The sequence below is a fragment of the Aquila chrysaetos genome, chromosome 6 (assembly GCF_900496995.4).
Source record: "Aquila chrysaetos chrysaetos chromosome 6, bAquChr1.4, whole genome shotgun sequence".
NCBI classification, from domain to species: Eukaryota; Metazoa; Chordata; class Aves; order Accipitriformes; family Accipitridae; genus Aquila; species Aquila chrysaetos.
Window position 1 is genome coordinate 44,591,320 of NC_044009.1, and position 27,453 is coordinate 44,618,772.

At 38.4% G+C, this 27,453-nt stretch overlaps 1 protein-coding gene across 2 annotated transcripts in view; it reads right to left on the reverse strand.

Moving 5' to 3' along the window:
* DPP10 (dipeptidyl peptidase like 10) overlaps window positions 1-27,453 on the reverse strand; it is a 565,422-nt gene that overhangs the window by 59,503 nt on the left and 478,466 nt on the right. For both annotated transcript variants that reach the window (XM_030018079.2, XM_030018078.2), the window contains exons 6-7: window positions 20,984-21,036; window positions 20,803-20,884 (exon numbers count right to left, since the gene is read on the reverse strand). In XM_030018079.2, coding sequence (XP_029873939.1) covers window positions 20,803-20,884; window positions 20,984-21,036 — 135 coding nt within the window. The remainder of the gene's footprint in view (window positions 1-20,802; window positions 20,885-20,983; window positions 21,037-27,453) is intronic.

Below are 27,453 nucleotides of genomic sequence, written 5' to 3' on the forward strand. Positions count from 1 at the left end.
TTTGTATTTTTATTGGTGAAGATACCCGTAGTGTCTAGTCTCTGCAATGAAAAACTTTCATTTAAAGCCATCATTGCCAGTCAAAATACAGGATTAAGAACTACTTGTTTTATGACTGCACCATGAAAAGGTCTTTAATCCTGTTATTACTAGTTAGCAGGCATTGCTAATTCCATTTGACACATTTCAGATAAGTAAATATCTCAGAAGGAATACTCACTGTTGTGCCACTGATTGCCGGCTTCCTCGGCTTTATCCCCCATTCCTTTCATAAAGCAGCTTTCTCTCCACCCTCAACCAGTTCTCAGCCACCCTCTGAATATCCCCACAATCCTCTTAGTCTACTCTGTCATCTGAAGTTTCCCTTCTCTCTTCATCGCTCGTGACACGTGTTCTTTCAACTTTGAAATCTACCCCGAAGAACAGGTTTTTTTCTTGAGCATATAGACTGGAACATTTTAAAGTTCTTGAAAAACTTCAAAGCCATCCAGCGGCTCTCTGCCTAGCAAGCCTCGAGCTCATTCCTTACTTGAATTTAGCATTAAAAATGATGAATTTATGTTCCTTTGCACAACATTTATGAAACACAACCGTTTGTGCTCCTCCATATAACTAAAGAGCATGTAAAATGCACATTGATGATTTAGGGTTGGTGCACTGGCAAGTATCGCTCTGCACTGCCTGCAGCATTTCAAAAGATCAATACCCCCATGCTTGAGCTTGTAAAAACATCTTAGAAAGATTCACCGTTATGGTTAGTCATTTAATTTCATCTGTAATTTTGAATATTTGATATATTTCCACACGAAGCCCACAAACTACTGTTTGTACCGACAGGAATGGCTTTGTGCACACTTCTTAACAATGATGCTGCCTAACCCCTGCAATCAGGTCTGCGTGCCCCTCCATTCCTGAACATGCCAAAGCGCTCATCTGTAATTAGTTAACTCATACACCTCTTGGAAATAAGGACTTGGGAGTTAAAATGTTGATTGCCACAGCAAAGCAGGCAGCAGAGCTGTAAAGGGAGTGACAACATTATCGTGAAGGCTGCTGGTAGTAGTCGCCTAAGAGGCTCTTTGCTTTGCTTTGCTTTCTGTAAATCCAGGCTGTGGATTCAATTAAGCGCAAGTACTTTGTGCAGCCACAAAACCCAATCTTCCATCTGACATCATTACTGCCAGAGCAATGCAGCCAAGACGGACATTTCTAAAAGGCATACTCATTGTGAATTCTTCTTCCCAGTGTAATATTTATATGCTACAAACATATCTCATATATAACTCTAAAAATACTGACATTTTAATAGAGCACCGCTTGAAATTAATTTTGTTCACAAGATTGTGAACTGATCTTGCTCGCTTCTGTCTAGCGTCTGCACATACAACACCAAGCAGCAGCTAAGCATCTTGGTTTCATGTGCCTCTGAAATAGCCGTGACTAGAAGCAGCATGTGCACAAGAGCTATGGTTTTACCAGAGAGCAGTGAAGTCGGCTTTTTCTGCCTGGTTAGTCCTCAGCTCCCGTTTGCCTGCTGTAGCCACAACACCACTCCCTGCTCCTCCTGCTGCAAGAGGTGCTATCAAATGTGAAGTGACTTTAGGAGGAAAATGGACACTGGTTTTATTTTACGTTGGTTGTCACGAGCCCACCAACTAAGAGTAGAAATGGAACTATTCCTCGGCTGAAACATGCGAAAAATCCTACAGCAGGCCTCAGAAGCAGAGGAAGTCCTCAAATATCATGGTCAAGCTCTCCCCTCCCTGCATAATACCTAAGTTCCTTTTCTTTGGTTCATACATTTTTAGCTTTCTTGCTCAATTTAAATATTGCCACCAATGCTTTCTGGTGAAAACAGTATCTCTAGAAAACTCCTTACAGTTCTACTTAATCTGCACTAAAATATATTTCCAAGCTTTTATTTGAAAAACACAAAGACTAGATGGAAATTTTATTTTTTAGGTGGCGGCTGCTGCTGCTGCTTAATTACAGTAGAGCGATACATAGAAGTTGAATTTATGAGCCACAATTTGGTCTTTAAAATTGAGTGAAAGAGAGAGCAAGTGGCTGGGAGAGAACTCGGACTACAACTTTTCCTACAACAGAGACTTAAACTCTCAAATACTGCAAAGCAGATAGCAAGTCACGACACTGGGATAAGAATTGTTCATCAAAGCAAATCATTCTTGGAGCAGAATCTTGCAAATACATGCGCCTAAAATCCTGACTCCAGTAAGTAAAACTAAACATGTGCCTGAAGGTTTCCAGGGTGGGGACTTCACATACTTCATCACTTTGTATAGTGTGTTTTGAGCAATGTCACATAAACCACAAATTTCCCTTGCTAGTCTATCTCCACTCAGGTATTTGGGAGCAAGTAAAAGTAAAAGGGCTTTTCTTAGTATACACGTGGGTCTAATTACTACATCATGAGTACTAAAACGTTGACTGTAACTACTGAATCTTCCAAAACTACTAAACGAGGAGTTGCTAACTGTGTATCAGACAGGTATTCTCATGAATACACCAGTGGCTTTGTGCCCAAAATGCTTTCACAGCTTTCAGGCGTGACGATAAGAAAATAAATTGAAAAAGGCACAAAGTGGAACCAGGCTATGCTATCTTATATGAAAATTATTATTGCGCCTTTTTTAACCTCTTCTCTTTACCACCTATTTCCTAAGTATTTTTAAAGTATTTAAAATTCTTTTTTAGCTAAGACCCTTAGCTAATAATGCTGTAAATGGGAATAAATATCAAAATCTATGGCCTTCAAAATTATTTGACTACTTATTTTCTTATCGATTTTGCACAGCTAATCACATCAAGTCTTAAACCAAGTGAAGAAAAAACCACGGCATTTCTTTAATTATTTTATTAAGTATTTTCCAGTTAATGAAAAACTTCTGCAAGAATTTTTTGGATTAGTGAGAGATTAATTCTTGATAATGATCACATTTATTTCAACTGACTGCGAAGAATTTGAGGCTCTGCTTGCTCTAATGTTCTACCTACAGCACTAATCCTTCTCCTTCTTCCACGTCAGCCTCTAAAATATTTTTTCATAAACCTTGTCCTAAATTAATTTCTTCCGAAACATTTATTGTTTGCAACGTGTTTCACAATTACATGATTTTATTTCAGGCTGAGGTCTTAAGCGGAGCACCCAGTCCGAGCAGTTAGATCCAGATGGCAGACAGCTGTGAAAACATAGAGACATCTAATCCCACAGCTGAACGGCAAACCCAGTGCCAAGAGCTGGAGAGGCCCCCTGTGTGTCTTTAATCATTTCAAACACTACAGGCAGAGAAAAGCCACTAAATTACAGAAAAATACTCCACTTTTTCCCTTTAGGTGCTCCACTGAAGCCTTCTGCATGGGCATATCCCCACTCAATCACTCCTCTGATTGCAGGGTAGCGTATCGGCAACAGTTCAAGCTTTTTACTCACCAGTTGGGCAGCAGCAGCAGTTTGCCTGGAGCTGCGTGGAGGTCACCACGCGATCGCTTACCGTGCACAGAAGCAGCGAGTGTGCGCCGAGCAGGGCTTTGAGCTCGCTACCAAAGCAGGGGCGGCTTCTCTACCAGAGGCTGCCAGCAGCTGGCTAGCCCCGGCAGTTGAGACAGAGCCACTATCGGATATTTGCACGTGCCCTAGAAATTCATCCAGACACCGAAGTTCAGACTTGTACTTATATCCAGAAGCCCAGTTTTCTTCAGGTGGAAGAGAAACAGAGCTGCAGCCCTTGCTGACAAAACCTATCTCCTTCCCTGGAAGCAGCCATCAGTTTCACTTTCAGAGAAAAGCTGCCAAACTGAGAGAGGCAAATTTCTTTCAAAGCTGATGTTAAGGAGGGAGACTTAACAATCTATCCTTAGTCCTTTCTCTAACTTACACATGGATAAACTTATTTTTATATGAATATGGTAAGTTAGTTTACCATGCGACAAGTTCTTAAAACAGATTATACAAACGCTAACCGTATAGGTATAACGTATTGCCATTGCTGTTCCCCAATACGACATGGAACCATCTTGGGTCTAGAAGCAACATTACTCACTCATGTCATGCTTCACCCAAGCTGAAGGTATGTCTCCCCACTCTGTACCACAACCTGGTACTTGCTGGCCTGTGTCACGCTTCTTAGCTTAGTGTGGCCACCGTTTAAAAGCCATGAGAAGGTACAGCCGCCCTATAAGGCACAAGTGTGCAGATCCCAGTCTAATATTTCCACATTACCTGATGTGAAATGATAGCAGAAGTCACTAACAGCTAACAAATAAAACAGAAGAAAGTTAGTTAGCACAGCCTTTAAAATTGTCTTGATATTTATCATAGGGAAAACTTGGACACCTATCCCATAATGGTTAATATACCAGGGACTTATTTTCCTAACTTAATGAGTGAATCTTTCTAATGAATCCTCCAGAGTTTGAGCATAGCAGATTTGTTTGACTTCCTGATTGATACCATCATCAGAACTACATTTTGCCATCAATGATAATAGAAATATGTCATGTAAACTGCAAGTCTCGGTGGGCCACGATTTACCCTTACATAAGTTTTAACAGCTCCTGAAATTAACTTTTCAAGATGAAAAGGTAATACCCAGAATCCAGCATCTTGCCTTGAAGGAAAGAAATGGTGGAGTGTGACTAATGGCATGGTTTGTCATTACATGGATTCATCAGGACAAACCCCTAGTTCACGGAAGATGCCAACCAAACTCTGAAGCTACTGAGCAGCTAACTATTCCAGCCTGGAACAACTTCAGCGCTCCCTCTTAATACCCCAGAGAACACGACAGTCTTCCTCACGTTTCACATAGGGAATATGAGCTACGACAACACAGAGGAATTTCTGATTATGCCCAGAAGGAGACCTTCAGGCATTCAGGAAATGCTTCCACTGCTGAACTCTGCCAGTTGCTAATGACAGTGCTACAGATGCCGACCTAAAGCACCTTCAGGCAGCTCATCTCTGGCTATATTCCTGTGTGACCTTGGCGAGAACACACCGTTCTCCACTCTTTGGACTAGGACATGTGTCTTCAGAGCCCAACGTTCTATGTAACAGACCACGTAACTGCACTTTTTGCTCTATGCAGAGGGGTAAGTATTTTTACTGATGCAGAAACAAGTGTCGTTCTGTGCACCCACATAGATAGACTGGCTAACCAGCTGTCTCCACCATCACCATGGCTGATAGCTACATCTCAGCATAGGAACTATCAGATTTCTTCATTTCCTAAGCATACGGCAAAATTCCATCCTTTCTTCTTGTGAGACTGCCAGCTAATTAGTTGGATAATTAATTCTTCAAAAGCTTCAAGATGTTTTTCCATCTGGGCTCGCCTCTTACCATTTGTTGTGTCTCCTGTCTTACCATACATTAACCAGGGCCAAATCCAACTGCCCTTAGTTAGATCAGTAACTAAAATTTCCAGATGAAGTATGTTTTCTTGCTAACAACTGTTAATACAAATAAGATCAGCTATATATTAGACAGAATCAAGTCAAATAAAGAATACTTTCTTAGTCACTCAGCCAATTTTGTACTTTGCTCTTCAGAGATCAAATCATGACTTCTCCAGTTTCAGGTACAATACTAAGTTGGCACAGCACTGTTTTGCAGTTTAACCTCATACTGTGAAGAGAAAGAAGATCCCACGACGTGCACAGCAGCTGTATTTCTCCTAGTCAAGTTCACGTTGGAGCATGGGGTGGAACAAAACACACAGCAGTGGCGGAATCGTAGAATAGAATCATAGAATCACTTAGGTTGGAAAAGACCCTTAAGATCATCAAGTCCAACCGTTAACCTAACACTGCCATGTCTACCACTAAACCATGTCCCTATGAATGAGAATAACTTGTTATGCTACCTAGACCACAGCTAAAGGAGTGCAACATGTAAGTACAGTCTAAATAGCTTTCATATAGCCAGTTAAACCAGCAGTTAACTAGCAGTTAAAACCTAGAGTCGAAGATACTGGCACAGAGCCCTCACACATAAATGTTATGAGGAAAAATTAGCTTGAAGCTAAATAGACTGATCAAAACTTTCTTGGTGGTATTTATACTACATGATAATATGTATGCATACATACATATTATGTATATCCAAAGAGTCGATGTTCTTTGCTTCTTGAACAACATGCTGCTCCATATGCAAAGTTCAGTACAAACAAGTGTATTGGTTTTGTGTGGCAAGGTTTTGGTAGCGGGGGGGGGGTTTACAGGGGTGGCTTCTGTAAGAAGCTGCTGGAAGCTTCCCCTGTGTCCGATGAGAGAGCCAATACCAGCCGGCTCTAGAGACGGACCCAGCGCCGGCCAAGGCCGAGCCAATCAGCGATAGTGGTAACGCCTCTGTGACAACATATTTAAGAAGCAAAAAAAAAAGTTGGAACAGACAGAAACGGCAGCCGGAGAGAGGAGTGAGAACACGTAAGAGAACCAGCCCTGCAGACCCCCAGGTCAGTGCAGAAGGAGGGGAGGAGGTGCTCCAGGCGCCGGAGCAGAGATTCCCCTGCAGCCCGTGGGGAAGACCATGGTGAGGCAGGCTGTCCCCCTGCAGCACAGGGAGGTCCACGGGGGAGCAGATCTCCACCTGCAGCCCGGGGAGAGAGGACCCCACGCCGGAGCAGGGGGATGCCCGAAGGAGGCTGTGACCCCGTGGGAAGCCCACGCTGGAGCAGGCTCCTGGCAGGACCTGCGGACCCGTGGGGAGAGGAGCCCACGGAGCAGGTTTGCTGACAGGACTTGTGACCCCGTGGGGGACCCACACTGGAGCAGTCTGTGCCTGAAGGACTGCAGCCCAGTGGAGGGACCCACGCTGGAGAAGTTCATGGAGGACTGTCTCCCGTGGGAGGGACCCCACGCTGGAGCAGGGGAAGAGTGTGAGGAGTCCTGCCCCTGAGGAGGATGAAGCGGCAGAAAATAACGTGTGATGAACTGACCATAAACCCCATTCCCCGTCCCCCTGTGCCGCTGGGGGGGGTAGGTAGAGAATTTGGGAGTGAAGTTGTACCTGGGAAGAAGGGAGGGGTGGAGGGAAGGTGTTTTGAGATTTGGTTTTATTTCTCATTACCCTACTCTGGTTGATTTGTAATAAATTGAGTTAATTTTCCCCAAGCTGAGTCTGTTTAGCCCGTGACAGTAATTGGTGAGTGATCTCTCCTGTCCTTATCTAGACCCACAAGCTCTTTGTTATATTTTCTCTCCCCTGTCCAGCTGAGGAGGGGGAGTGATAGAATGGCTTTGGTGGGCACCTGGCATCCAGCCAGGGTCAACCCACCACAACAAGTGATCTTAAATAAACAAATAAGTGGTATCATAAATGAAAATTAATCTTAAAATTATTTTTGAGTGATTTTTAAAAAAAAAAAAAAAAGTGGTTTAATTCCTGCTGTTTTCACCACAATTATGGAAAATGCAGATATCTATGCACTTACTTTGATTTGTAAATAATATTGGAACTAACTTTGGATTACAGGAAGAAATTAAAATCAAACCCCTGCATGCACACGGAAAACATTTGGTTGCGGTTTTTCAACGCTTGCCGTCAACGTAACAAGTCTGGTTTTCATTTAAGTACTTCACATATTTGTTACCACTTTCTGGTTCACAGATCTGAAAAATTATACAAATAGCTCCACTTCAGAAAGTTACAATTAGTTTTCACCAATTTAAAAAATATTGCAAATCAGCCACAATATTTGTCAATGCATTACCATTACAAATAAATACCTGGCTTGGCATCTTCTCCACCACTGTTCAGCACCCTCCAAAGCTCTGATAGACACATTTTTTTCTAATAGAGCCACTGATTACATTATTCATAGTCACAGCGTAATGTCTGTTCTCTTCTTCAAGTCCAAACTGAACAAACATTTTCTTGTCATCTATGATTTCACTTACTATACCCCTGGGACTTGCAGGCTTAAATTGAGATCACCAGACCATTATTATACCCACTGCTACAGAAGAGGAGTACCCCCTTCTGCCCTTTTCCTTTGCCAAATCTGATTTACTTGAAGCAGCTTTCCACTGAAGAACAAGGTGTACTTAAGATTATGTGGTTTGTGCATCAATGCAACAACAGTATAACTGCTGTTTTCATTTTCCCTCTCACAGAAAAAAAATAATGCTCATTTTGGGAAGAAAATGCTTTCTCTCATCACCCAGAAGAACTGGACATATAGCGTTATACAGGAACAGTTGTTTATATACCCAGTTAGAAGTTCCTGATGGCAATCCAAACCTCCTGGTCTGTATCAAAGCTCACCTATGGCCAAGAGCCACAGGGCACATGCTGCAGTGAGCCACAGAAATCCTTCAGGTCTCTATGTGGTTGCAGGAAAGAGGTGGCTGCGTTCTGTGATGAACTGGCGTTGTAATGCCATTTGGCTTGTTTCTACCTACAGCTTGAGACTCAATACCCGTCTTCAACATAACTCTACTGAATAAAGTGCTGGCACAGGGGTCTCATGGGCTGCACGCATGTTAAGGATGATGGGTACACCACCAATCTTCCTGTGACAATGCTCTACACATTGGTGTTTCCAAGTTAGGTGTTGATTTATTGTTCCATACATGTGAAACTGAGATCCACTGTATACAAAACCACATAGACAAAACAAATTTCTAGGGGGTACTTTGCACACGTTGGAAAAGTAGCAAGATAAAGGGTCAGTATCTGCCATTCTTGCCCACGGTAATAAGCTGCAGAAGAAGCTCCATGGTAATGAACTGGGACACTCACACATTGAGAGGCAAGTAAAATGCAAGGTGGCAAACTATTACCCAGAACAGTTATAATGCATTTCACTGGTGCAACTGATTATTCTGCTGATGTCTTTCTTACAGGTCCTGCAGCGATCTCCAGAACCAAAGAGAATTACTATATTTTGGGTAATATAAAATACAGGCAAGTGGCTTATAAAACTTTTATAAGTGTGAATTTTGGATGGCTAGAGTATTCATTAGTGACTTTGTCAGTTACAATTACACAGACTTTTTCCAAAATGTTTTTTTTGTTCACATCTTACAGATTTTCTTTCCAGATCATGTATCTTGCAGGATGACAATTTCAAGGAAAGTTTTATGGAATTGTATTGCAAAGCATCTTTATGTTATATCCATTTCCTCTACATTGTATCTGTGCTCTGTTTAGATCGTGAGCTCCCATGGACAGGGATTGCAGGCTAAAATGTCTGATACAGTTTGCAATACAGTTGCTTTCCAAGTCTCCAGTAGTACAGAATGGCTCTGATCTCCTCTCTGCAGATTTTTTTCTTTTGCAGGTCAATCTATACTGGCATAAAATTTTTAGAGCTGTTCAGCTCAGTCTTGCTCCAGCTCTTACCCCATAGTTCCATGTGTACCACAGACCACTAAATTATGCAGATACTGGGCACAGCAGGTACTACCAGCAAAGCATGGCAGTAGACAAAAATCTACCCTTACATGATCTATGTTTCCAAATCATCAGACACATTGCAAATGAGGCAGAAAACAAATAATACATAGTAACAAAATTATTATAATTGTAAGCAATAATAAATATATTCACTCTTAAAGGTCCTATTTTCTAAAGGATGTGATTGACCTAGATAGGAATTTTCTCAGAGGAAGCTTTCAAACCTTTTGATTATGTTGTAATTAAGGCAGAGAGGAAGTAGCTGTTGATCAGTCTGAAACATGGAGACCTCAAAGCACATACATCCCAATGTCATATACCACCTTTTTTTTTTTTGTCAGTTACAATATGTTAATTCTATTTTTGCAGTCATCAAACTGCCAGACACAGCATGAACAACAGAACACTGAAGCACCACTTTTCTGCTGTCTAGATTAATGCCACTGCATCACAGTAATGTGTTAGCACAATCGTTTCTGAACAACTGCAAACAATCTACAAGGCTATTATATTTAATTGCTATTTAGATAGTTTATAAATCTACTGTAAACAATAGCGAGGATGCACTCATAATGCAGCTATAAGTTACTAATGCCATGAAATAAACCAGGCCATGAACTCACAGAGTATCAGCAAATCCATGATGTTTATGTCCTTGATTTCCAATAAAAGTGAGGAAGCATTGCCCTCTTTTGTTTAGACACACACTAATTACGTTTCCTTTCCAATGATATTGGATCATGACGTTCACTAAATTCACACCCTGCCTCATCCCATGATAACTTACTCATGAGTGCAAACATTGTGCTGTATATGACATAAACAAAATCACATACAATATCTGAACTATGACCTACGCGAAAAGCTACTTATAAATCTTTGTGATTGCACAGAAGATCACAGTAAGACTGCCTTGCCCCCAAGCTCATCGTCTGGATCTACTGCTTCCTCCCCGTGGAGCTGGCTGAAGAACTACGCTGGCTGCAGCACTGTGCAAAATGTCTTTGAGGGATTGGACTGCTCAGCCCTTTGATCTTCATCTGTGTAAGCAATGTGTATAACAGACTTATCTATAAACAGTGTCTGCTCAGGAACTCACACTCCTTGTTCCTTGCATTTACTGATAGCTTCTGACTAATGAACCAGCATGGAAGAGCGTGGACAGAAATGTCACTCTTACATGCCTGGGTTGCTCCTACAGACTTATAATACAACCATAATCTGCCCTTACCATAAAATCTTTTAAAATGATCTCTGGTATTTCGAAGGCTCATCTCACACTGATATCAAGCATTCAATTATGCCCAGACTGATCAACCCGTAACAGAAGCTAAAATGAAAAATCTTCAACCTAGTTACTCCGGAAGAAAAAAGGCAATGTTGGGAGATGGGAAAATATCCAAGATAACTGTGTGGACTGGGTGTCAGAGGAGGAATTTTCTCTGTTTTGACAAAATGTAAGAAAGTAGCATTCTAACAGCAAGCACCAAAGTCAAAAAAGACAAAATTGAGAATGCTGCGCTGTAAAGTCGTACTTGCATTTTCTACTATTCTTACAGTGGTAGACAATCTTTGAGAACTTTGTACATTATTCAAATGCTGAAGTAGAACGGGATGCCTCTCAGCATCTTCTACATAAGAAACCCAAGCAGGGTTTAACAAAAAGCTTTATCCTTTCAGTTACTATTGCTGACCCAGCCTATCTTGTCGTATGGTACGTGTGCCTTCGTCTCCCCACTGTGCACAGTGTTCAAGTTGCCAGTTGTCTTGCAGTGGATGACATCTACCTGTACAGACTTCACGGCCATTTACTACTTCACACAGATCAGGCATTCAATGCAAGAAAGACCGTTTGTCTTAAAATATCTCATTAGGAATGAGACAAATAGGAATGAGAAAATTCTGACTAACTCTCATAATAGCATTTCTGTTCGAGACAGTTCAGAGTCTGTGAAGCAACACTTGAAAATAACTGTTTGCTTGCTTTCCACACAAAACTTCTCTCTCCTATTTCTGTAAATGCACTGGCACCTGCCGTAAAAGGTGAAGTAAAAATGTGTAGTGTTCTGCAATACTATTTATATGACCAATACCTATTAGTCCCTATTGATCAAGCCCTGTTCATATATATAACATGTTTATATGAGCACATGAATACTATCAGTGTATTAGTTCTTCACCACACCCCAGCCCCCAACTAAAGTGATAAATACTTTGATCTGCACAGGTTTCTGTTTTCCTCATTAATGCTGTTTCCACCAGCTTAAAACTGACCTTTCTAATACCAGTTTGTCTCCACAAAATTGAGAGTTTTGAGCACTGGCTGATTGCTGGGTCCTTCAGCCTTCTTTCCTCCCTGCCAATCAATGCTACGTTTTGTCTTACAAATCAACAGTATACCAGACTTTTTAATCCTTATTCTCCAGGGCTGTCCTGGCCTTGAAGCTGTCAGTGAATATACACTCACCACAATTACACATCTGCAAGCAGTCCTCTGTATTTCACTGTCTGGCTCAGGCTGAGTCAACATGAAAGCCTAAGTCACTTTAACACAGTGTGGCAGGAGTTTAATCTGCTCTGATCCTTCAGCACAAACACGGTGGGGAACTCGTAACCCCACTGTAAGGAAAAAAAATATGCAAGGACATTTACGGGTTGGTGATGACGGAATTTAATGTCTCTTTTTCAAGAAGGACTTGGCTAAAATAGAGAGAAAGAGCCTACAAGAGTGTTGAACATGCCCAAAGTTGTGTGGTCATAATCTGTTTTTTTTTTCTCCTCACCACAGCTGTCTTGCTGATAGAGATTCAACAGGGAGTCATGACATCATCATCCATGAAGCATATACAGCTTTTAGGTTGTTTTTTTTTTAAATAACTAGGACCATGTACTCTATCTTCATCCATATGCAATGGGTAAAATCCTGGTTGACTGATATAAAGAGCCCATTCATCTAAACTGGGCCAGGGTGTCCTATTTTGACCACTGGAACAACTGAAAAAGAAAAAGGGAAAAGAAGGTTCAACCCTGCTGAAGAAGGGAGTCACTGTCACTTCCACTGACAGAAACCTGTCTATATCTTTGATGGACGCTATGTGCCAAATGAGAAAATAAATGTTAACATACAGCAAACAGAACCTATCAATAGAAGAGCCAGAGGAACTTTGCCACACAGCAAGAGTCCAGGGGGTTCTGCTGCCAAGTTGGTTTTATCCCTTTAGCTTGTTCCTAGCTGAACTCTGTAGGCACTGGTACCATCGCAGAGACTCAGAAGTCTTTTGCAAAAATTTTACAAAAGGTAAATAAAATTTGTGTTTACCATTGGCTAAAACAAGCTCTGTCTTAGAACCTGAACTACAAAGGCACTAGAAATGTCAGTTCTTCAGACTCTTCTGTTTTGACATTTTGGTGCCTTACCATAGCAAATTTTCCCCTTCCTCTTCCCTAGGTGGTAAGGAGGTAATAGAGAATAGAATATATCTGTTTTTCTTATCTCATAGACAGAACTGACATTTACATTACATTACTTTACCAAAAGATGAGTACAGGCAAATTTTCCACCCCATCCTGTGGTATATCATATCTTTTTTTTTTTTAATATCAAATATGAAGTGACTAAGTGATTATATGATCCATGGACATAGCTAAGCCTGCAATGTTTTGGGGCAGGATTTTGGAGTTATATGAAAATAGAGTCCATAATAAAACTTGTTACCTAATCTTTCCCAACTCTGATTTAGCAAAAGGTTCAATCAGACTTTGACCTCTCTTCTCATTGACTGTGTATTTAGTTTTTATGGGTGGCTATTTCTAAAGAATTTTAGACTTCTGAAGTATAATTTTCTTGTTTCTGCATTACATAAAGCTATGCAATTTTCACACACAAAGCACAGCAGTCCTATTTTATGAGCCATTGGACTTGCAGTTAGTATTAGCTAACAGACGGAAGTGTGAATATTCAGATATGCTTTGTTACACATACACATGTTGAACAACATGATACTGTAGATGAGAGGCGTGTATTGTTATTTTCACTGCTCCCTGCAGGCTGCTGCACAGAAAAGTCCTGATGATTGCTCTTATCAAACGTGTGTCTATGCTTTTTTGCATGTGTCTTTGTGGGACTGTGTGTAAATACATATATACACACACACACACAAATTTCTATGTGAAAAAATTATTTGCTTTCTAGCACAATGATATGTCAAATTTCCAATATATTGTTTACAAAAGAGTTATTGATATGAACTGGATAGGAAAGTGCACTACCTGTGTGCACAGCTTACATACTGATTCAAATATTAGCTGCATGCTAGAGCAGTGGTAATAGAATGAAAATCATGATAATAGAATGAGGGGAAAGGAAACATCTTTTATCTCCCCTCTCAATTTATTCACTATAAAGCTGCTGGGCCTTTTATTGTTCCACATGAAAAACAGTAGTGGAGGAATAATGCATCTATAAAACATATAATTTTCTCATTATTTCTTCACATCTTTCAGATACAGCGAAGTAGCTATTCTTACAAAGGGCTAGCAATATCTAATCCTTAATAGTTAATATTTTTAAGTTACCTTTGATACCAGGACACATTCATTGCATTTCAGTAAGCAAAATGATGAAGCAACTTCTTTTATGCTCAACTTAGCCTTGCTTCCATTTATAAATGTTCCTGCTCTCTAGAGCTCACAAAACTTTTACTGAATATCTCCAACCTTGATATGTAAAAATGTATTTTTCCCTGTTTTCCAAAACTGCCTGTGTTTTCTAACTGCATTCTCCATTACTTTTTTCTGAGATGGAAAAAACTGCTTTCATATTGAGTATCACTTTTGAAACTAGAGAACATGCATTTAATGCTTATCTTCTCCTCCAATTTCATCTATATTTAAGTGGAGGGGGCACCTAGAAATTAATAATTGAAAATGGAAATTAGTTCAGTAGAATACCTTCAGAGAAACTAATAATTTCCTTTTTTCTTTGAAGAATAGTTTGAATTGAATTATTTAGATGGAAAGGCAAAAAAACATTTACATTTTACAATGCTAGTTTGAGAAAACCAAGAGGAAATCCAATGTGTAGCAGGAGCTTAGGAGGAATACAGCTTTATCTAAGACTTTTAGGTAACATTCTTACGTGAAGAAAAATATTACGTTGCCCATGCTCACCATGAGCCTGACAAAAAGCAGTTCTTGTATCAAAAATAAAGTAGCAGAAAGCTTTTGCAAGTATGCTAGTAAGTCCTGCAAAATAATATACAATCTAACTTTAGCTGCTGGTCAAAAGTTGCTATTAAAACAGTCTTTTTGTGTGCCTTTTTTCTGTAAATATTTTCACTTTTTGGTTGGAATCTTCAGCCTCTGACACAGTAAGTTTCCCAGCCGGAATCTAGAAATGTAATAAAAACATTTGGAACAGAAAATAAAAAAGCTTTAGTAGCCTCCTTAATTTCTCCCTGCCTTTAGAAAGACATCACTTTAGCATTTGCTAGAATTATGGTCAAATCCCTTAAAGACTCAACTAGGTGGGCAATGCTCAACCATACACTTTCCCTTTCCTCATAGAAACATCCTCAGCAAGACAAAGGATCTCCAAATATGCTTTGAAGTACAGAAGTTCTGTAAGGAATCCCTCATAGATTTTAAAAAAGAAATCATACCTGAGGTTAATGTCACATTAAAATGTTCTTGTTTATTTCTGGTTTTCAGAATAAATTCAAGCAGACATTTTCCTCAGTTTTACTGCCATTTGCCTCATTAGCATCATGATTAAAAGGAAAGATGAAATAAAGCCTTGACATTTCCATATGTGATTTTAAGTTACTCATATAAAAATACAGCAAGTCAAAAGAGCAAAAGACTTTGAAAATAAAAACAGCAGATTAAATATATTTATTTAGGACTTACTTCATTAGCATTAATTAAGCTTCTACTTGGCTCATGAACCCTGAGAGATCTTTTCTTCTTAATTTGCAAATGGAAGTGTTTTTGTCAGGAGGGGGTGCCAAGTACCCACAGCATTAATTACGCAAAAAGAAAACACATGGCAAGTATTTTACAGAAAGATAAGTTACCGATTTTTATAATTGTTGTACTTTGAACCTTGATAGAGCAAATAGTAAATGAAGCTTTCAGTAACTACTGGCTGTTAAAGCATCTGTTGAGCAAGGTATGTGTCTAGCATAGTCCTGCTAATTTCTCATTTACTAAAATTAGTCTAGTGCTTATCTGGGTACTTGACAAATAATATAACATCAAAGAACTTTTCTGCTGCGGTATTTCCATTTTCTAAGACAGTCTTTGAAAGCCATAGAAAAAAGCTAAAATTTTGAAGAGAAGGCAATTGTAAGGAAATGTCATGTTAATACAGCAATTCAACAGTCTGACAGATACTTGCATTTTTGTGGGGCAACAGGTGTTGAGGGGGGGGAAGGTAAAATGAACCTCCAAACAAGACAACCAGGATAAAGATGACTGATCACAAAGCAGAGGGGTAGAGAGGTCTTGAAGTGGTACGTTCATTAATAACAATCAAAGCAGTTTTTGTTCTGTTTTGTTTCTGGGTTTCTGTTTGTATGCTTGTTTTGAGGTACTTTTTCACTGGATTTTTTTTTTTTTTTTAATTATTCTTTTTGTAAAGGATTAAGCTGCTAAGCCCTATTATCTGTGAGTACCCTGTTCCATTTTTTGGAACAAAAGGGCAATTTCTTGTTTCCTAATATTTCAAATATTTTCTAAAAATTGATGAGAGTGGCCTGAATCCACAATTCAGCTACAGTCAACAAATTGTTCTTTGTGTATACAGGATAATAGGTAATTCTACACAATGATGACCTAAATTACATTAAAGTGTAGTAAAAGCTCATCTTCAGTCCTACCATTTGATAATGCTATGTTTTGTTGATGGCATCAAATTTTGACAGAGAAAGCCATCATGCTTCTAGACAATGATCTTTTTAGTATTCTGGATAGCTTTACCATTTTCTTGATTTCTGCTTTGTTAATATAGGCATTTATTTATGTATAGACATTCATACGTAAGTCAATCAATCATTACTTATGCTGATCCATCCAAATATATAACCCAAGCTCCCTTCAAAAACACTTAATATATCAAAAGAAAAATGAGCTCAATGCAATAAATAACATAAAATACCTATTATAAATACAAAGTGACTTGCATGGATATATGTTCATAGAATAAAGTGAAAATAAAGTATTTCATGCAAAATAACTGACATGTGACCACCCAGGCAGAAGAAGCTTCATGTAAAACTTTTAAGAAAAAGCTATGTCAAACTGAACAACTTCTAACCACACTTCACTTCACACCACTACTTGAAGTAATCCATCCGATAACTAATCAGAACAATTATCCATAATGCAAGAAGCACTGTAGAGAAACACTATGTCTTTAATAGAAAACTCTGCATACACTGGAGCCCAGAGGTCAGTTTTTATATTCAGGCTTCTACTGCAATACATCTCCGTAGACAGATCCAGACAGAAAGGGCTGTCTCCCCTGTGTCAGATACAAGCCAGGTCCAGCACAGAAACATGAAAACCTTTGCTACAAACTACTGGAGAAGACAAGACCAAAGAAGAGAGAACAGTGGATAAAAAAACGGGTATTTCAACACCAGAGGCCCTTTAAAACTCCCCAAAGCATTCTCCTCCTCAGTAAAGCCTTCCTACCAGGTACAGGATATCTCTTTCTCAGACACGTGCAATGAGGTCTCTAATCAAGTAAACTGGAGGCAGAAAAATGTTGATGAAACCAATTAGGTATCTTGTTGTGCTGGTTTTTTTCCCTGGAAATACTTAATGCTGCTTCTATAAAGGCGACAAAGAGATAATAAACTGATCTCTTTCAAAATTTTAATCAAATATGAGCAAATATGAGAAATACATAGCAAATACATAAACAGCTCCCTAACATGCTAAGACACACAGAAATGGTATTTTAGATCTGGCACAGTTCTAACACAGTTAAAAGATAGCAATTTAAAGAGTGCGACCTTGAAAACAGTTCTCAAAAATAACAGCTATGTGACCTTAAAATACATTAATTCATTAGATAAAAGTTTCTTCTCCCCAACGGCAAACATTTTCAATTTCACCACCAAAATGTCATGACTCAAACAGCAGATGTTTCTCTGAGCTTTTCTCTTAATCTTTACAAAATCCTCTACTCTAGGTAAATAGCAAGAAACTGAAATAACTTGCAACCACCATGGTAGTTTGAAAACAATGGTATCAGGGCCCAGTCACCTGGTATCTCATATAAACCTAACTGTTGTTCTTCACTAGCCACATGTGGCCTGCTGACCCATTAGACAGCCCTAGAAATTATTCATAACTGTAGACAACTTAGACTGATGCATGATTTTCACAAGGATGTAAAGCATTACTGTATACTTGATTTCACTGCAGTCACATTCCCTCCTACGTGCAATAAGCAGTTCCTGGATTCATACAAATTTTCCTGCTCAAACATTTCTATTTTTTTTCTCTTCATCTTCTTACATTATCTATTTGAAACTCTTGACAATTCTCCCTCATTTGAAGAACTCAGATTAAGATTCCTGTGCAGGCTATGTTGTTACTTAGGTCTTCTGCAGAACTAAGGATTGGAAACATCTTATTTTACACTATAGCCTATTTATTGAAAATTGTTGATCCAAGTCTATGTGTTATCCCCCATCATTTGGATTTAATCCAGGACCTTCCAAATAGTTACAGCATAAAGTTAGGATCTTTGGCTCAGTCAGACATACCTGTGCCTTGTGTTTCATATCTTGTGTTAATTTTGCTGATGAGTCATGGCTACAGTATTGCTATTCTCTTCTGCACTGCACCTGGAAGAGTTCAATTCCTCTTCATTTTAGAGATCCACATATACTTTGTTTATGTGATGGCACAGGGTATGTGGGCATGGGTCTTTCTAGATGAAATTTTTATCTATAAGGTTAATTTGTTCTCCGCTTGGTCTTCAGTTGTAATGAATGGCTCTTGGAGGTTACTCGGGTTAATACACTATGATTATTTTGTTCAGCGTATGTATTCCACTGCTTGTTTTACTTATTATGAATTATTACTATTTCCTTTTTATACAGAAAAGACACATAAACATTGTTTAAGGGACTTTGGTAAACCAATCATAATGTGTTTGGCAACATGGAACCGTGAGACTGCATCTTTCTTTGAACCCAGATACATGCTATTGATAGCTACTGCTGACGGATTACTATGCTTTAGATCTCTCCCTTTACGAATTCCTCTTTACCCAGTCTCACTGCAGATTGCTTCATGTACTATCTTTATTCAAAACTCACTGATAAAGCATGTGTTCTAATGACAAATTTTGTAACTGAGAACCATTATGGCAATGTGTCCTCAGTCACACATCTTTTCTCTGCCTAACCTATTCTGCTGGAATGATCTCTACTGTCCTGTTTCTTCTAGAGGCAGCTGTTCTTTTGGACAGTAGCAACAACCATTATTGACAACAGTCTTCACTCATTCATGTTCCTTCTACATTTTTGGCTTGCTGCTGAAGTGGGAGGGTAATGTAGCAAGGTGTTCTGTCACTTTAGAAATCTCCTTTCACCACATAAACAGCTTCAAGAGGACATCCTTCTTATCAGCAATTCTTATGGAAGTGACCTTCAGTATATTATCATTGCAGGTGTACTTCTATACGATGACACTTGGTATCATTCAGAGTGCACAGAAGATTTTGTGTTTTAATCAAAGTTGTTATTTCCTAATTCTGCAGACCATATGGCACCATAAAGCCCACAGCAGAGCAGATATTTTTAAAGCATGACATCAAATTTACTAGGGACATTAACAAAGATGAGTAATGTTATCCTCACTGAAGTATGAATTATGCCAACGTTTTCAAATTTGCATGATTAAGGTTGTACCTAAAACGACCACCTATTTTTTTGCAGTTCTGAGACTTAATAGGAGTCCACCTGTGCCCATATCTGAAAGTATTCATACCTATTTCCAGAATGACAATCTAGGCAAAACTGATAAAGATAGCATTATTCTGATTTATATATTATTTTTCTGAAGTTTATGATTGGTAAGTCTACTCCTGTTCTTAAGATACATCTCAGGAAAACAAAAAATTCATTTCTGAGTAATCCCTGCATGTATTTTTAGTTGTACTTTAGATTACTAATCAGAGGTACAGCACAGACAAATCTTATGAACTGCAATTTAATTTAAAATATTTTTTAATTCTGTTCAGTTTTGCAAATGCATCACCCTTCTGTTAGAACCTACATAGGTTGCCACGTTCCATAATACTGCCTGGTAAATAACCTACGTATTTGTTACCGTGAACCCTGTCACCATGCTCATCATTATTAATAAATTGATGTGGCTAATTATTAAAACGTACCAACCATGTTCCAATTACTTTTTCCTTCCTTCCTCCACTTGATTAGCGCAATACATTCTAACCAGAAACATTTTTTACATTCTCACCATCTTGATGAATGATATAAGCAATGGGGTATATTCTCTAGACATTCAACTTCCAGCCTCTCTGCATCAACAAGTCAGACATGCAAAGAGGCTTTGGGATCATGCCTGCAGGCATTCATGAGCTTATTAGAACACTGTAACAAGGATTATCTGAATTTCTTATTCAGAGAGTTGATGCTTTTTTAAGTCTCTTGCCTTCAACTACCAACACAGGTCAGTTTAAAATCACTGGGGTAAAACAATTTTTTTCTTCTCATATTGAGATTGGTCATGAAGATCATGGATGATTTATGTTCATAAAAAATGGTAAAACTTTTGGCAGAAAACAATATATGAAACATAGCATTTCTGTTTTTATTATTATGAATTCATAGCACAACTGACCTTGGAAGTAATTTTCATACTGAAATGAAAACACCACTTTTCATTGAATCCATCACATCCAGTTTTGGATGTTAAGCTTTTGCTTTTGCCCACAGTTTTTGTTGATCTTGCACTTGAAAACTTCTCTTCACCTTCAACTTTCCTTCTCTCATAGTAGTAGCCATAAAGATGGTTATTCTGAAAATTACTTGAGTGCATATTTAGATGAAGATGTCATTCTTTCAATAATTGTACAATTAAGGATGTGATTCTTTCAACAATTGTACAATTTCCTTATTGGGAATAGACTGGAAAAAAATGTTCACATGTTTTTAATAATAAATAAATAAATAAATAGATCCCCTAAAAGCTGTAACAGGATCATGCTAGCATCATGCAGAAATATACAACAAAACTTACCTTAAGGCTTTTTTTTTTTTTTTTTTTTTTTTTTTCACTTCAGTCTTGCTGGAGTAAATACGTTATTAAACTATAGCATTTTTAATGACTGTGCTTACCAGTTGCTGTCCTTGGACGCCCCAGGCTGCATACTGTAAAACTGAATCCTCTACTTCTGGAGGGTTTAACTCCCAAACTTCCCTTGAAAAAATGTAAATATTTTTACTTGAACACACTGGCATCACCTTATGTATAGAACCACTGACAATGACATCATATTGAAAAAACAATGTGACCTACCTTGTGTGTATGTTATAAATCACATATGAAGCTGTATAAGAATAATGAAAAACCTGTGACAAAAAGAAGAAAGCATAAGAATTACAAAAAACAAATACTGGATTAAATACAGACTACCATTATGATAGTCACAGTCTTTCAATCCCTGTAAACACCAATATCTTTATTACTGAAAGAAAGATTTTGTTGAATTAATTATAATCAATAGACTTGAACCAGAGATTGAATGCTGTATGAAGGACACACATACTCATCTATTTATTTAACCAGACATTTAACCTGCACAACTGCACAGAAATGGTCCCAATCAGAAAAATCTATGTTCCTGTTTAACAAAAGGATTTTAAAAACCAAACCAAAACCAAACAAAAAACCCCAAGAACATACATTAGGAAAATATATCACTTTTTCCTGTATTTCTTCATCAAAGTATAGTCAAAATGATTGTACAGGCATCACAGTTATTTTACTTGAAATGCCGACAGATACAGGTTCATATGATATTTTTCTGACCATCTGCTACGTACAGCCTGAATGACCTTCTGGGCTATGGCTCACAGAACAGAATAGAAAAACTGAGTGCTTACCGGGGCTTTGTTTGGTGTGGCTTTCCTTAAATGTGTTTCAGTCTGATTTTGACTGACTTTCTCTGAAATTCAGGGAAAGTTTGTTTTATCTGAGATTTTTCATATGCAGTATTTTGGGTAAAACAAAGAGCCATTTGTCATTAAATCTTCCTAATTCATCAGGAAGTTACCAGTGACTTCTGGTCTCAGAAACCCCAAGATGCTCCGGATGGGAGAGAAAAGCAAATCTAACGTAGAGTCTTATGCTGCTGTCTTTATTTGTTGAAAATTTTGTTGAAGTCGACTAGAATTGACAGAATTGTCATTTAAGTGCAAAATCTCAAGGCCTGATGTATGTGGACCCAGAAGATCCATGGTGGGCAACAGCATGGTGCAGTGTATAATGAGATGTACCACCACACCAAAGGGCTAAAATCCAAGCAAACTGTTATAGGTTTTCTCTAAAGTCAAACATTAGTCTGTATACACACAGTGAATAACAGACATTTTGCTGTCTTCCAGGCTTGGGTGATTGCTTTTAACCTAGCTCATTTCTCTACCACTATGTCTTACATTATGAAAATAGAATAATTCCATAGTATTAATTAGTTTTATTATGAATTGAAATTACTTCATGGTTTTGGAATATAAAATACATTTGTGACTAATTATTAATGTAGTAAGAGAAACTCTTCTTTTTAATGTAAACCACTGTCAGAAAGAAACATGACATCCACTAGACTTACTGTAGCTTCATGTCTACAGAGCGACAGTATCTCTGCTTGGCACATGAAGGACTTATTCCTGGACAGTGTCACGCTAGTTCCAGTTAGATGGAAACAGATACAGCTGTCAAGCCGAAACCTTGATATAGATACATGTGTTGGGAACTCTTCAGTTTATTCCTGCAACAAGAATCTTTCAGTACCTCCTCCAAAGAGAAGAGACAAAGGAGGATCACACAAGAACAGAGCCATCGGAATTTGCCGCTACCGCCCATGAGAGGGGTTTCAGAGGTTGTTATTTTGTCTGGAGGTCATTCAGTAACAGAACCATCTGAAACATCCTTCCACTGAATCTGTTTCCATTATTAGCTCCCTGTCAACTCACCCCAAGAATTTAGCATGTCCTAAATCCTTGCTGGCTGATGCAGCAAGAAGCACCACAAAGGTCTGTAAGATTAGTAACTGTACTTCATGCAAGTTGAATTTCCCCTCCATAAAATTTCCCTTTTAGACAAGAATCACTTCAGTTTTCCCAGCCTATGATCATTAACCTCAAAAGTGTTGCTTCAGTGAGAAGAATCACACATATGTTAATAAATATGCCCCAAACTGTTAGGTTTTTTTATATTACAGCTTATGAAAAAGTGTTTGGTCATGCAAGGTACCAGCCTCTTCTCAGAAGTGCCAAGTGTGACAGAAATAGAGACAAATTATAATAATATTATGATTGCTGTAGGAGGTACAAAGACACCAAGAAGAATATTCTAAGTAATTTGATTGATTTTCTCTAGATAGCTATCATAAACATATCTACTGCCATGTCTCTATACTATATATACGTATATATCTAATTATACACATAGTAGAAGGAGACTACTTGCTTACATACCATAATGTTTAAAGTTCAGTGGGGTTTCTGGGAAAAATTAACTTGGTAATAACACGATTGAGGGCCTATCAAGATAGTTATTAAAGTACTGCTGGCAAGAGAATGAGACAAACCATTGGCTTCAAAGCTCCTGCTTTCTTTTATAAATCTTATATTGCTAGAGGTAAGAGACAGCAGATCAAAGGGACTTAAACGGTTAAATCACGGTGGTTTCTGCATAGGGCGTACATTGCCAGAGGTTACCCAGAGGGGCACTTGCTGGCAGCTGTTAAAGTGGACAGTCTCATACAGCCAGTTACAGCGAAGAAGAATGTGTCTCACCCTTCCAGGAAAGGGGAGAAGTATATCACACATAATGTGTGGAGGGCTGGTAAGTATTTAGAATAGAAATATTTAAAAAGTAAATTATTAGACAGAATATATTTCAACAAGAAATGCTAAAGTTATAAGTCATTTTGACAGCTTTAACAGAATATATGTTATAACAACAAGAACACTTCATATTTCATGTGGAAACTCTCCTCTTGCCTTGTGGTAAAACTTCTGTCTAAAAGTTTACGTAGAAGTATTAATGTCTTTGTGTTAAAAGTATTAAGACCTTTGAAAGGGCTCCACAACCAGAGGAGACCGACATTACAATGAAGTCACTTTCAGACAGGATGCCAACACTTTTGTCAAATTAGTCACGTTAGTTTCATTTCTTAATAGGAAGGCCATGTATAAATTACAAATAGGAAGTGTCCTAATTCATCCTGCTTGCAATAGCCACATACTGAAACACAATCATTATCGAAATTAAACAAAAAAAAGAGGACGTAGAAAATCTTTCTTTTCCAAGTCTGGCTTATACAGTAAGGGTCTAGGAAGTTCTCATATAAAAGGAAGCTTTTGTATAAAAGCTTATCTGTTTGGCTTTCTTTGCATAAAGCAGATGTCAGTGGCTGGGACCACACATCTCTTGATCCCTGACGTACCATGTCTGGCATCACACAAGAGGAGCCCAGCTGAAGGTACCAAGCCTGACACTAACCACAGGGAGTATCAGCAACCCTCAAAATACCAAGATCAAACCTTCCGCACGGCCACCAGCTGCATTCCCTTTGGAAGAGGCCTGGGGGATTCTACCCTGCAACTATTGTTTTGTGGGATGTTCACTAATCAGAAAAAAATCTGGTAATTTATGATGGAGTTTGCAAATAAACAGACTGAGCGCTCACAGAGGTAAAGCTTGGGCTGCACTGACCCCTCTCACGGTGTATTTACAGTGAAGGCTGGTCACTGTCTTCACCATTTAAATCCGAAGTGCTATCATTCCTATTGCGAAATGTTTTCAAACATTTCTTGTACTCCATGCCTTCTAACTGGGGCGGTACCGAAAGACTGAACTAAGGCTAATATTTAAACATGGACAGTAAATTACTCCAGCTGGCAAAAAAAAAAAAAAAAAAAAAAAAAAAGACATATTTAAGTACTGTGAAACTGAGGAAAAGAGAGAAAGATTGTATTGAAAAAAGACTCATCTTCCAGGTACAAAGAGGAGAATCAATTAATGAATATGGACACAGGGAACATCTCTAAGAAGTGAAGCAATGTAGGAGAGCAAAGCCTTTTAAAATATTAAACGCATTACAGTAATTTCTGCACTGTCATATCAGTGGAGGAAAATGAAGAGAGGAAAAAGGCCTGGTAGAATTTCTTAATATAGCTATACATGTTAAGGTGGGACACTGTGAGGAGCCTTACCTCCACAAGTGGCATGTATGCTTGCTAGGGTTCAGGCCTTTCTGACAATTAAGTAACTTGCCTGTTTCTACTATGATAAGCTGGAAAATGTTCCCCACAGTGTTAAGAACCATGAAAATGGCTTTTTAGATCAGACAGACAGCATACCTTCCCCTCAGTATAATTTATTTAATTTTTCTTTTGCCACAGAACGCAGTAGGTAACAACTGTTGCATATCATATACTTCTTCTGAATTCAGTCTTTCATCAATTCATAAACTGAAGACAGGCTTTCATGTGATGCTGCTCAACATTGAAAAAGTTAGCTGCATTTGTATATGGAAAAAAATAAAATTACAGAACTATATTACAAAGGACCTAAAAGAAAAAGGTGAAAAAAGTATTTCAAGACAAATTGCTCCAGTCAAAACTTACTGAAATAACGATCTATTATTCAGCTAACAGCCAACAATAAAAAAACCACACTTATCAATCACGATCTGAACTTTTAGATGACATATTGTTTTGGGTTTTATATGTCCTTTATTTTCTACCTTTCAAGGAATGTCTGTTTTTCTAAGGTTTCTAAAAATGAAATACTGTCATGGAACTCAATGCACAGCAAGATGCAGGAAAACAATGTGCCCTATACACTTAGCCAAATACACTCCACTAACTCTGTAATATACACCAGGAAATATTCAGTTCGCTGTCCTTGGGTAATTTGGAAAACATCCCTCAGCAGAACAGTGTTTGTGCTAAAAAGCTGCCAAGAAAACCTCACCAGCAGTATTTCTACAGGATGATGAGGACCCTCAGCTCCAGGGAAATGGAGGAGAGCTGATGACATTAGAACCTCGCAGCGCTATAATCACAAAATGCTCGGGCATGCCAAACACCTTGACACATCCTTTATCCATTTCCTATATTATAAACAACATTCTTTCACATGTTATTTATTTAGAGCAATAATGATGCCTCCTTGCTAGCACGGCTTTTTGCAAGGTTGTGAACCAACTGTCTGTATTTTAATTTTTACCCATGCAGTCACCCATACTCTGAACTCATCTCTGTGGTTCTCAGTGCTGCTAGACTCTGTAAATTCTCCTTTCAGGTTCAGATAAGACATCTCACAGGGCATAACAGCACTCAGTCTGAGCAAGAACGATAAAGACTGACATAAATGTTAAGCAGCCAAATGAGGTATATCTCTCACACACAATATTCCTACGGTAGGTATCTATTTATTTGTCTTGTACCTAACAAATAACAAAGAGACTATTTAAAAGCCATGCCCTTCCCATTAGTTAAAAAATGCAGCAGAGTATCACTAAATAACTGAAGTTGCAGAATATGCCACCATGCCCATCCCACTTATCTCAAGACACATACATTGACTTGGAAAGAGAGGCAGTTTCTCAGATAAGGTTCAAAACCGTACAGATCTTTATGATTCATCAGTGGGGTATCAGGTCTTTTATAGGTTAATTTACACTTCCGATCACAAGACTACTAGTCTGAATGAAAAATGATTATACTATAATTCTATGAGTTAATTTAATCAGAATTAAAAACAGAATAATCAACCTTAGCTGTGGAAAGTTTTAACTGCTGCAATATATGTATACCTCCCAAATAGTATTATTCATAAAAAAGGAAAGATCAAGAAGCTGCTTTTGTTGCTTCACAGGCACAAGTCAGTTATTAGGCAGTTCAAAGCTAAGACAACCCGACCTGGAAAAGGTTTTGTGTGCCTGAAAGCTCTTCTATTTTTTCCAGCTACATCAGGTGGTCTAATAAAAGATATTGCTTCTTTCCACAAATCTTGTCTCATTTATCTCTTCAGGCCTCACATCTGTAACGACAATGTTACCGAGAAACAAACACTCCTGAGCCCAGCTGAAAAAAGGACTACCTAAAACTAAAGATGATCCTTCCTAATTAATAATCTATGTAATAGCATATATCACCAAATGCACCTGAAACGAGAAATCAAGGAAAAGGACACACTGAAGCAGGGAAATAAACAGGAATACATGTTGCCAAGGACACTCACTTCTTCATTTATCCATGGCCCTTCTCACTTTTTAAAATCTTTCATAATACATTAGTGAAATGGTTCAGCATGTTTTCAAACTGCCTCGGTGGGTGCCAGACGCAGGGACTACTGGCTGTTATACACAGCCTGAAGAACAGCAACATGAGTGGGATTTTGCCTTCATCCTCTTTTCTACAATTGAATTAAGCATTTGAAGAATTACTGAAAAACCTACTTATGCTCAAAACCCAACCAAAAGACTTTGCCATGGTAAAGCGATTACAGGGCCAAGATAAAAGGTAACCAATCATTCATCCATCATTCATGCAAGGAAGTACTCCCACACAATGACACATGGAATCTCATTCACAGCTCCAGGATCAAACCTTCAATAAGCCTTCACTAAAGACTCAAAAATTCAATTTAGAAAAAGAAATGCAAACATATATGCTTCCTTTCTTGCCTTTGGGATAAAAGTGTCTTAGAAGAAAAATGGAAGCTGCAGAACATGCTATGAACTACAAATAATA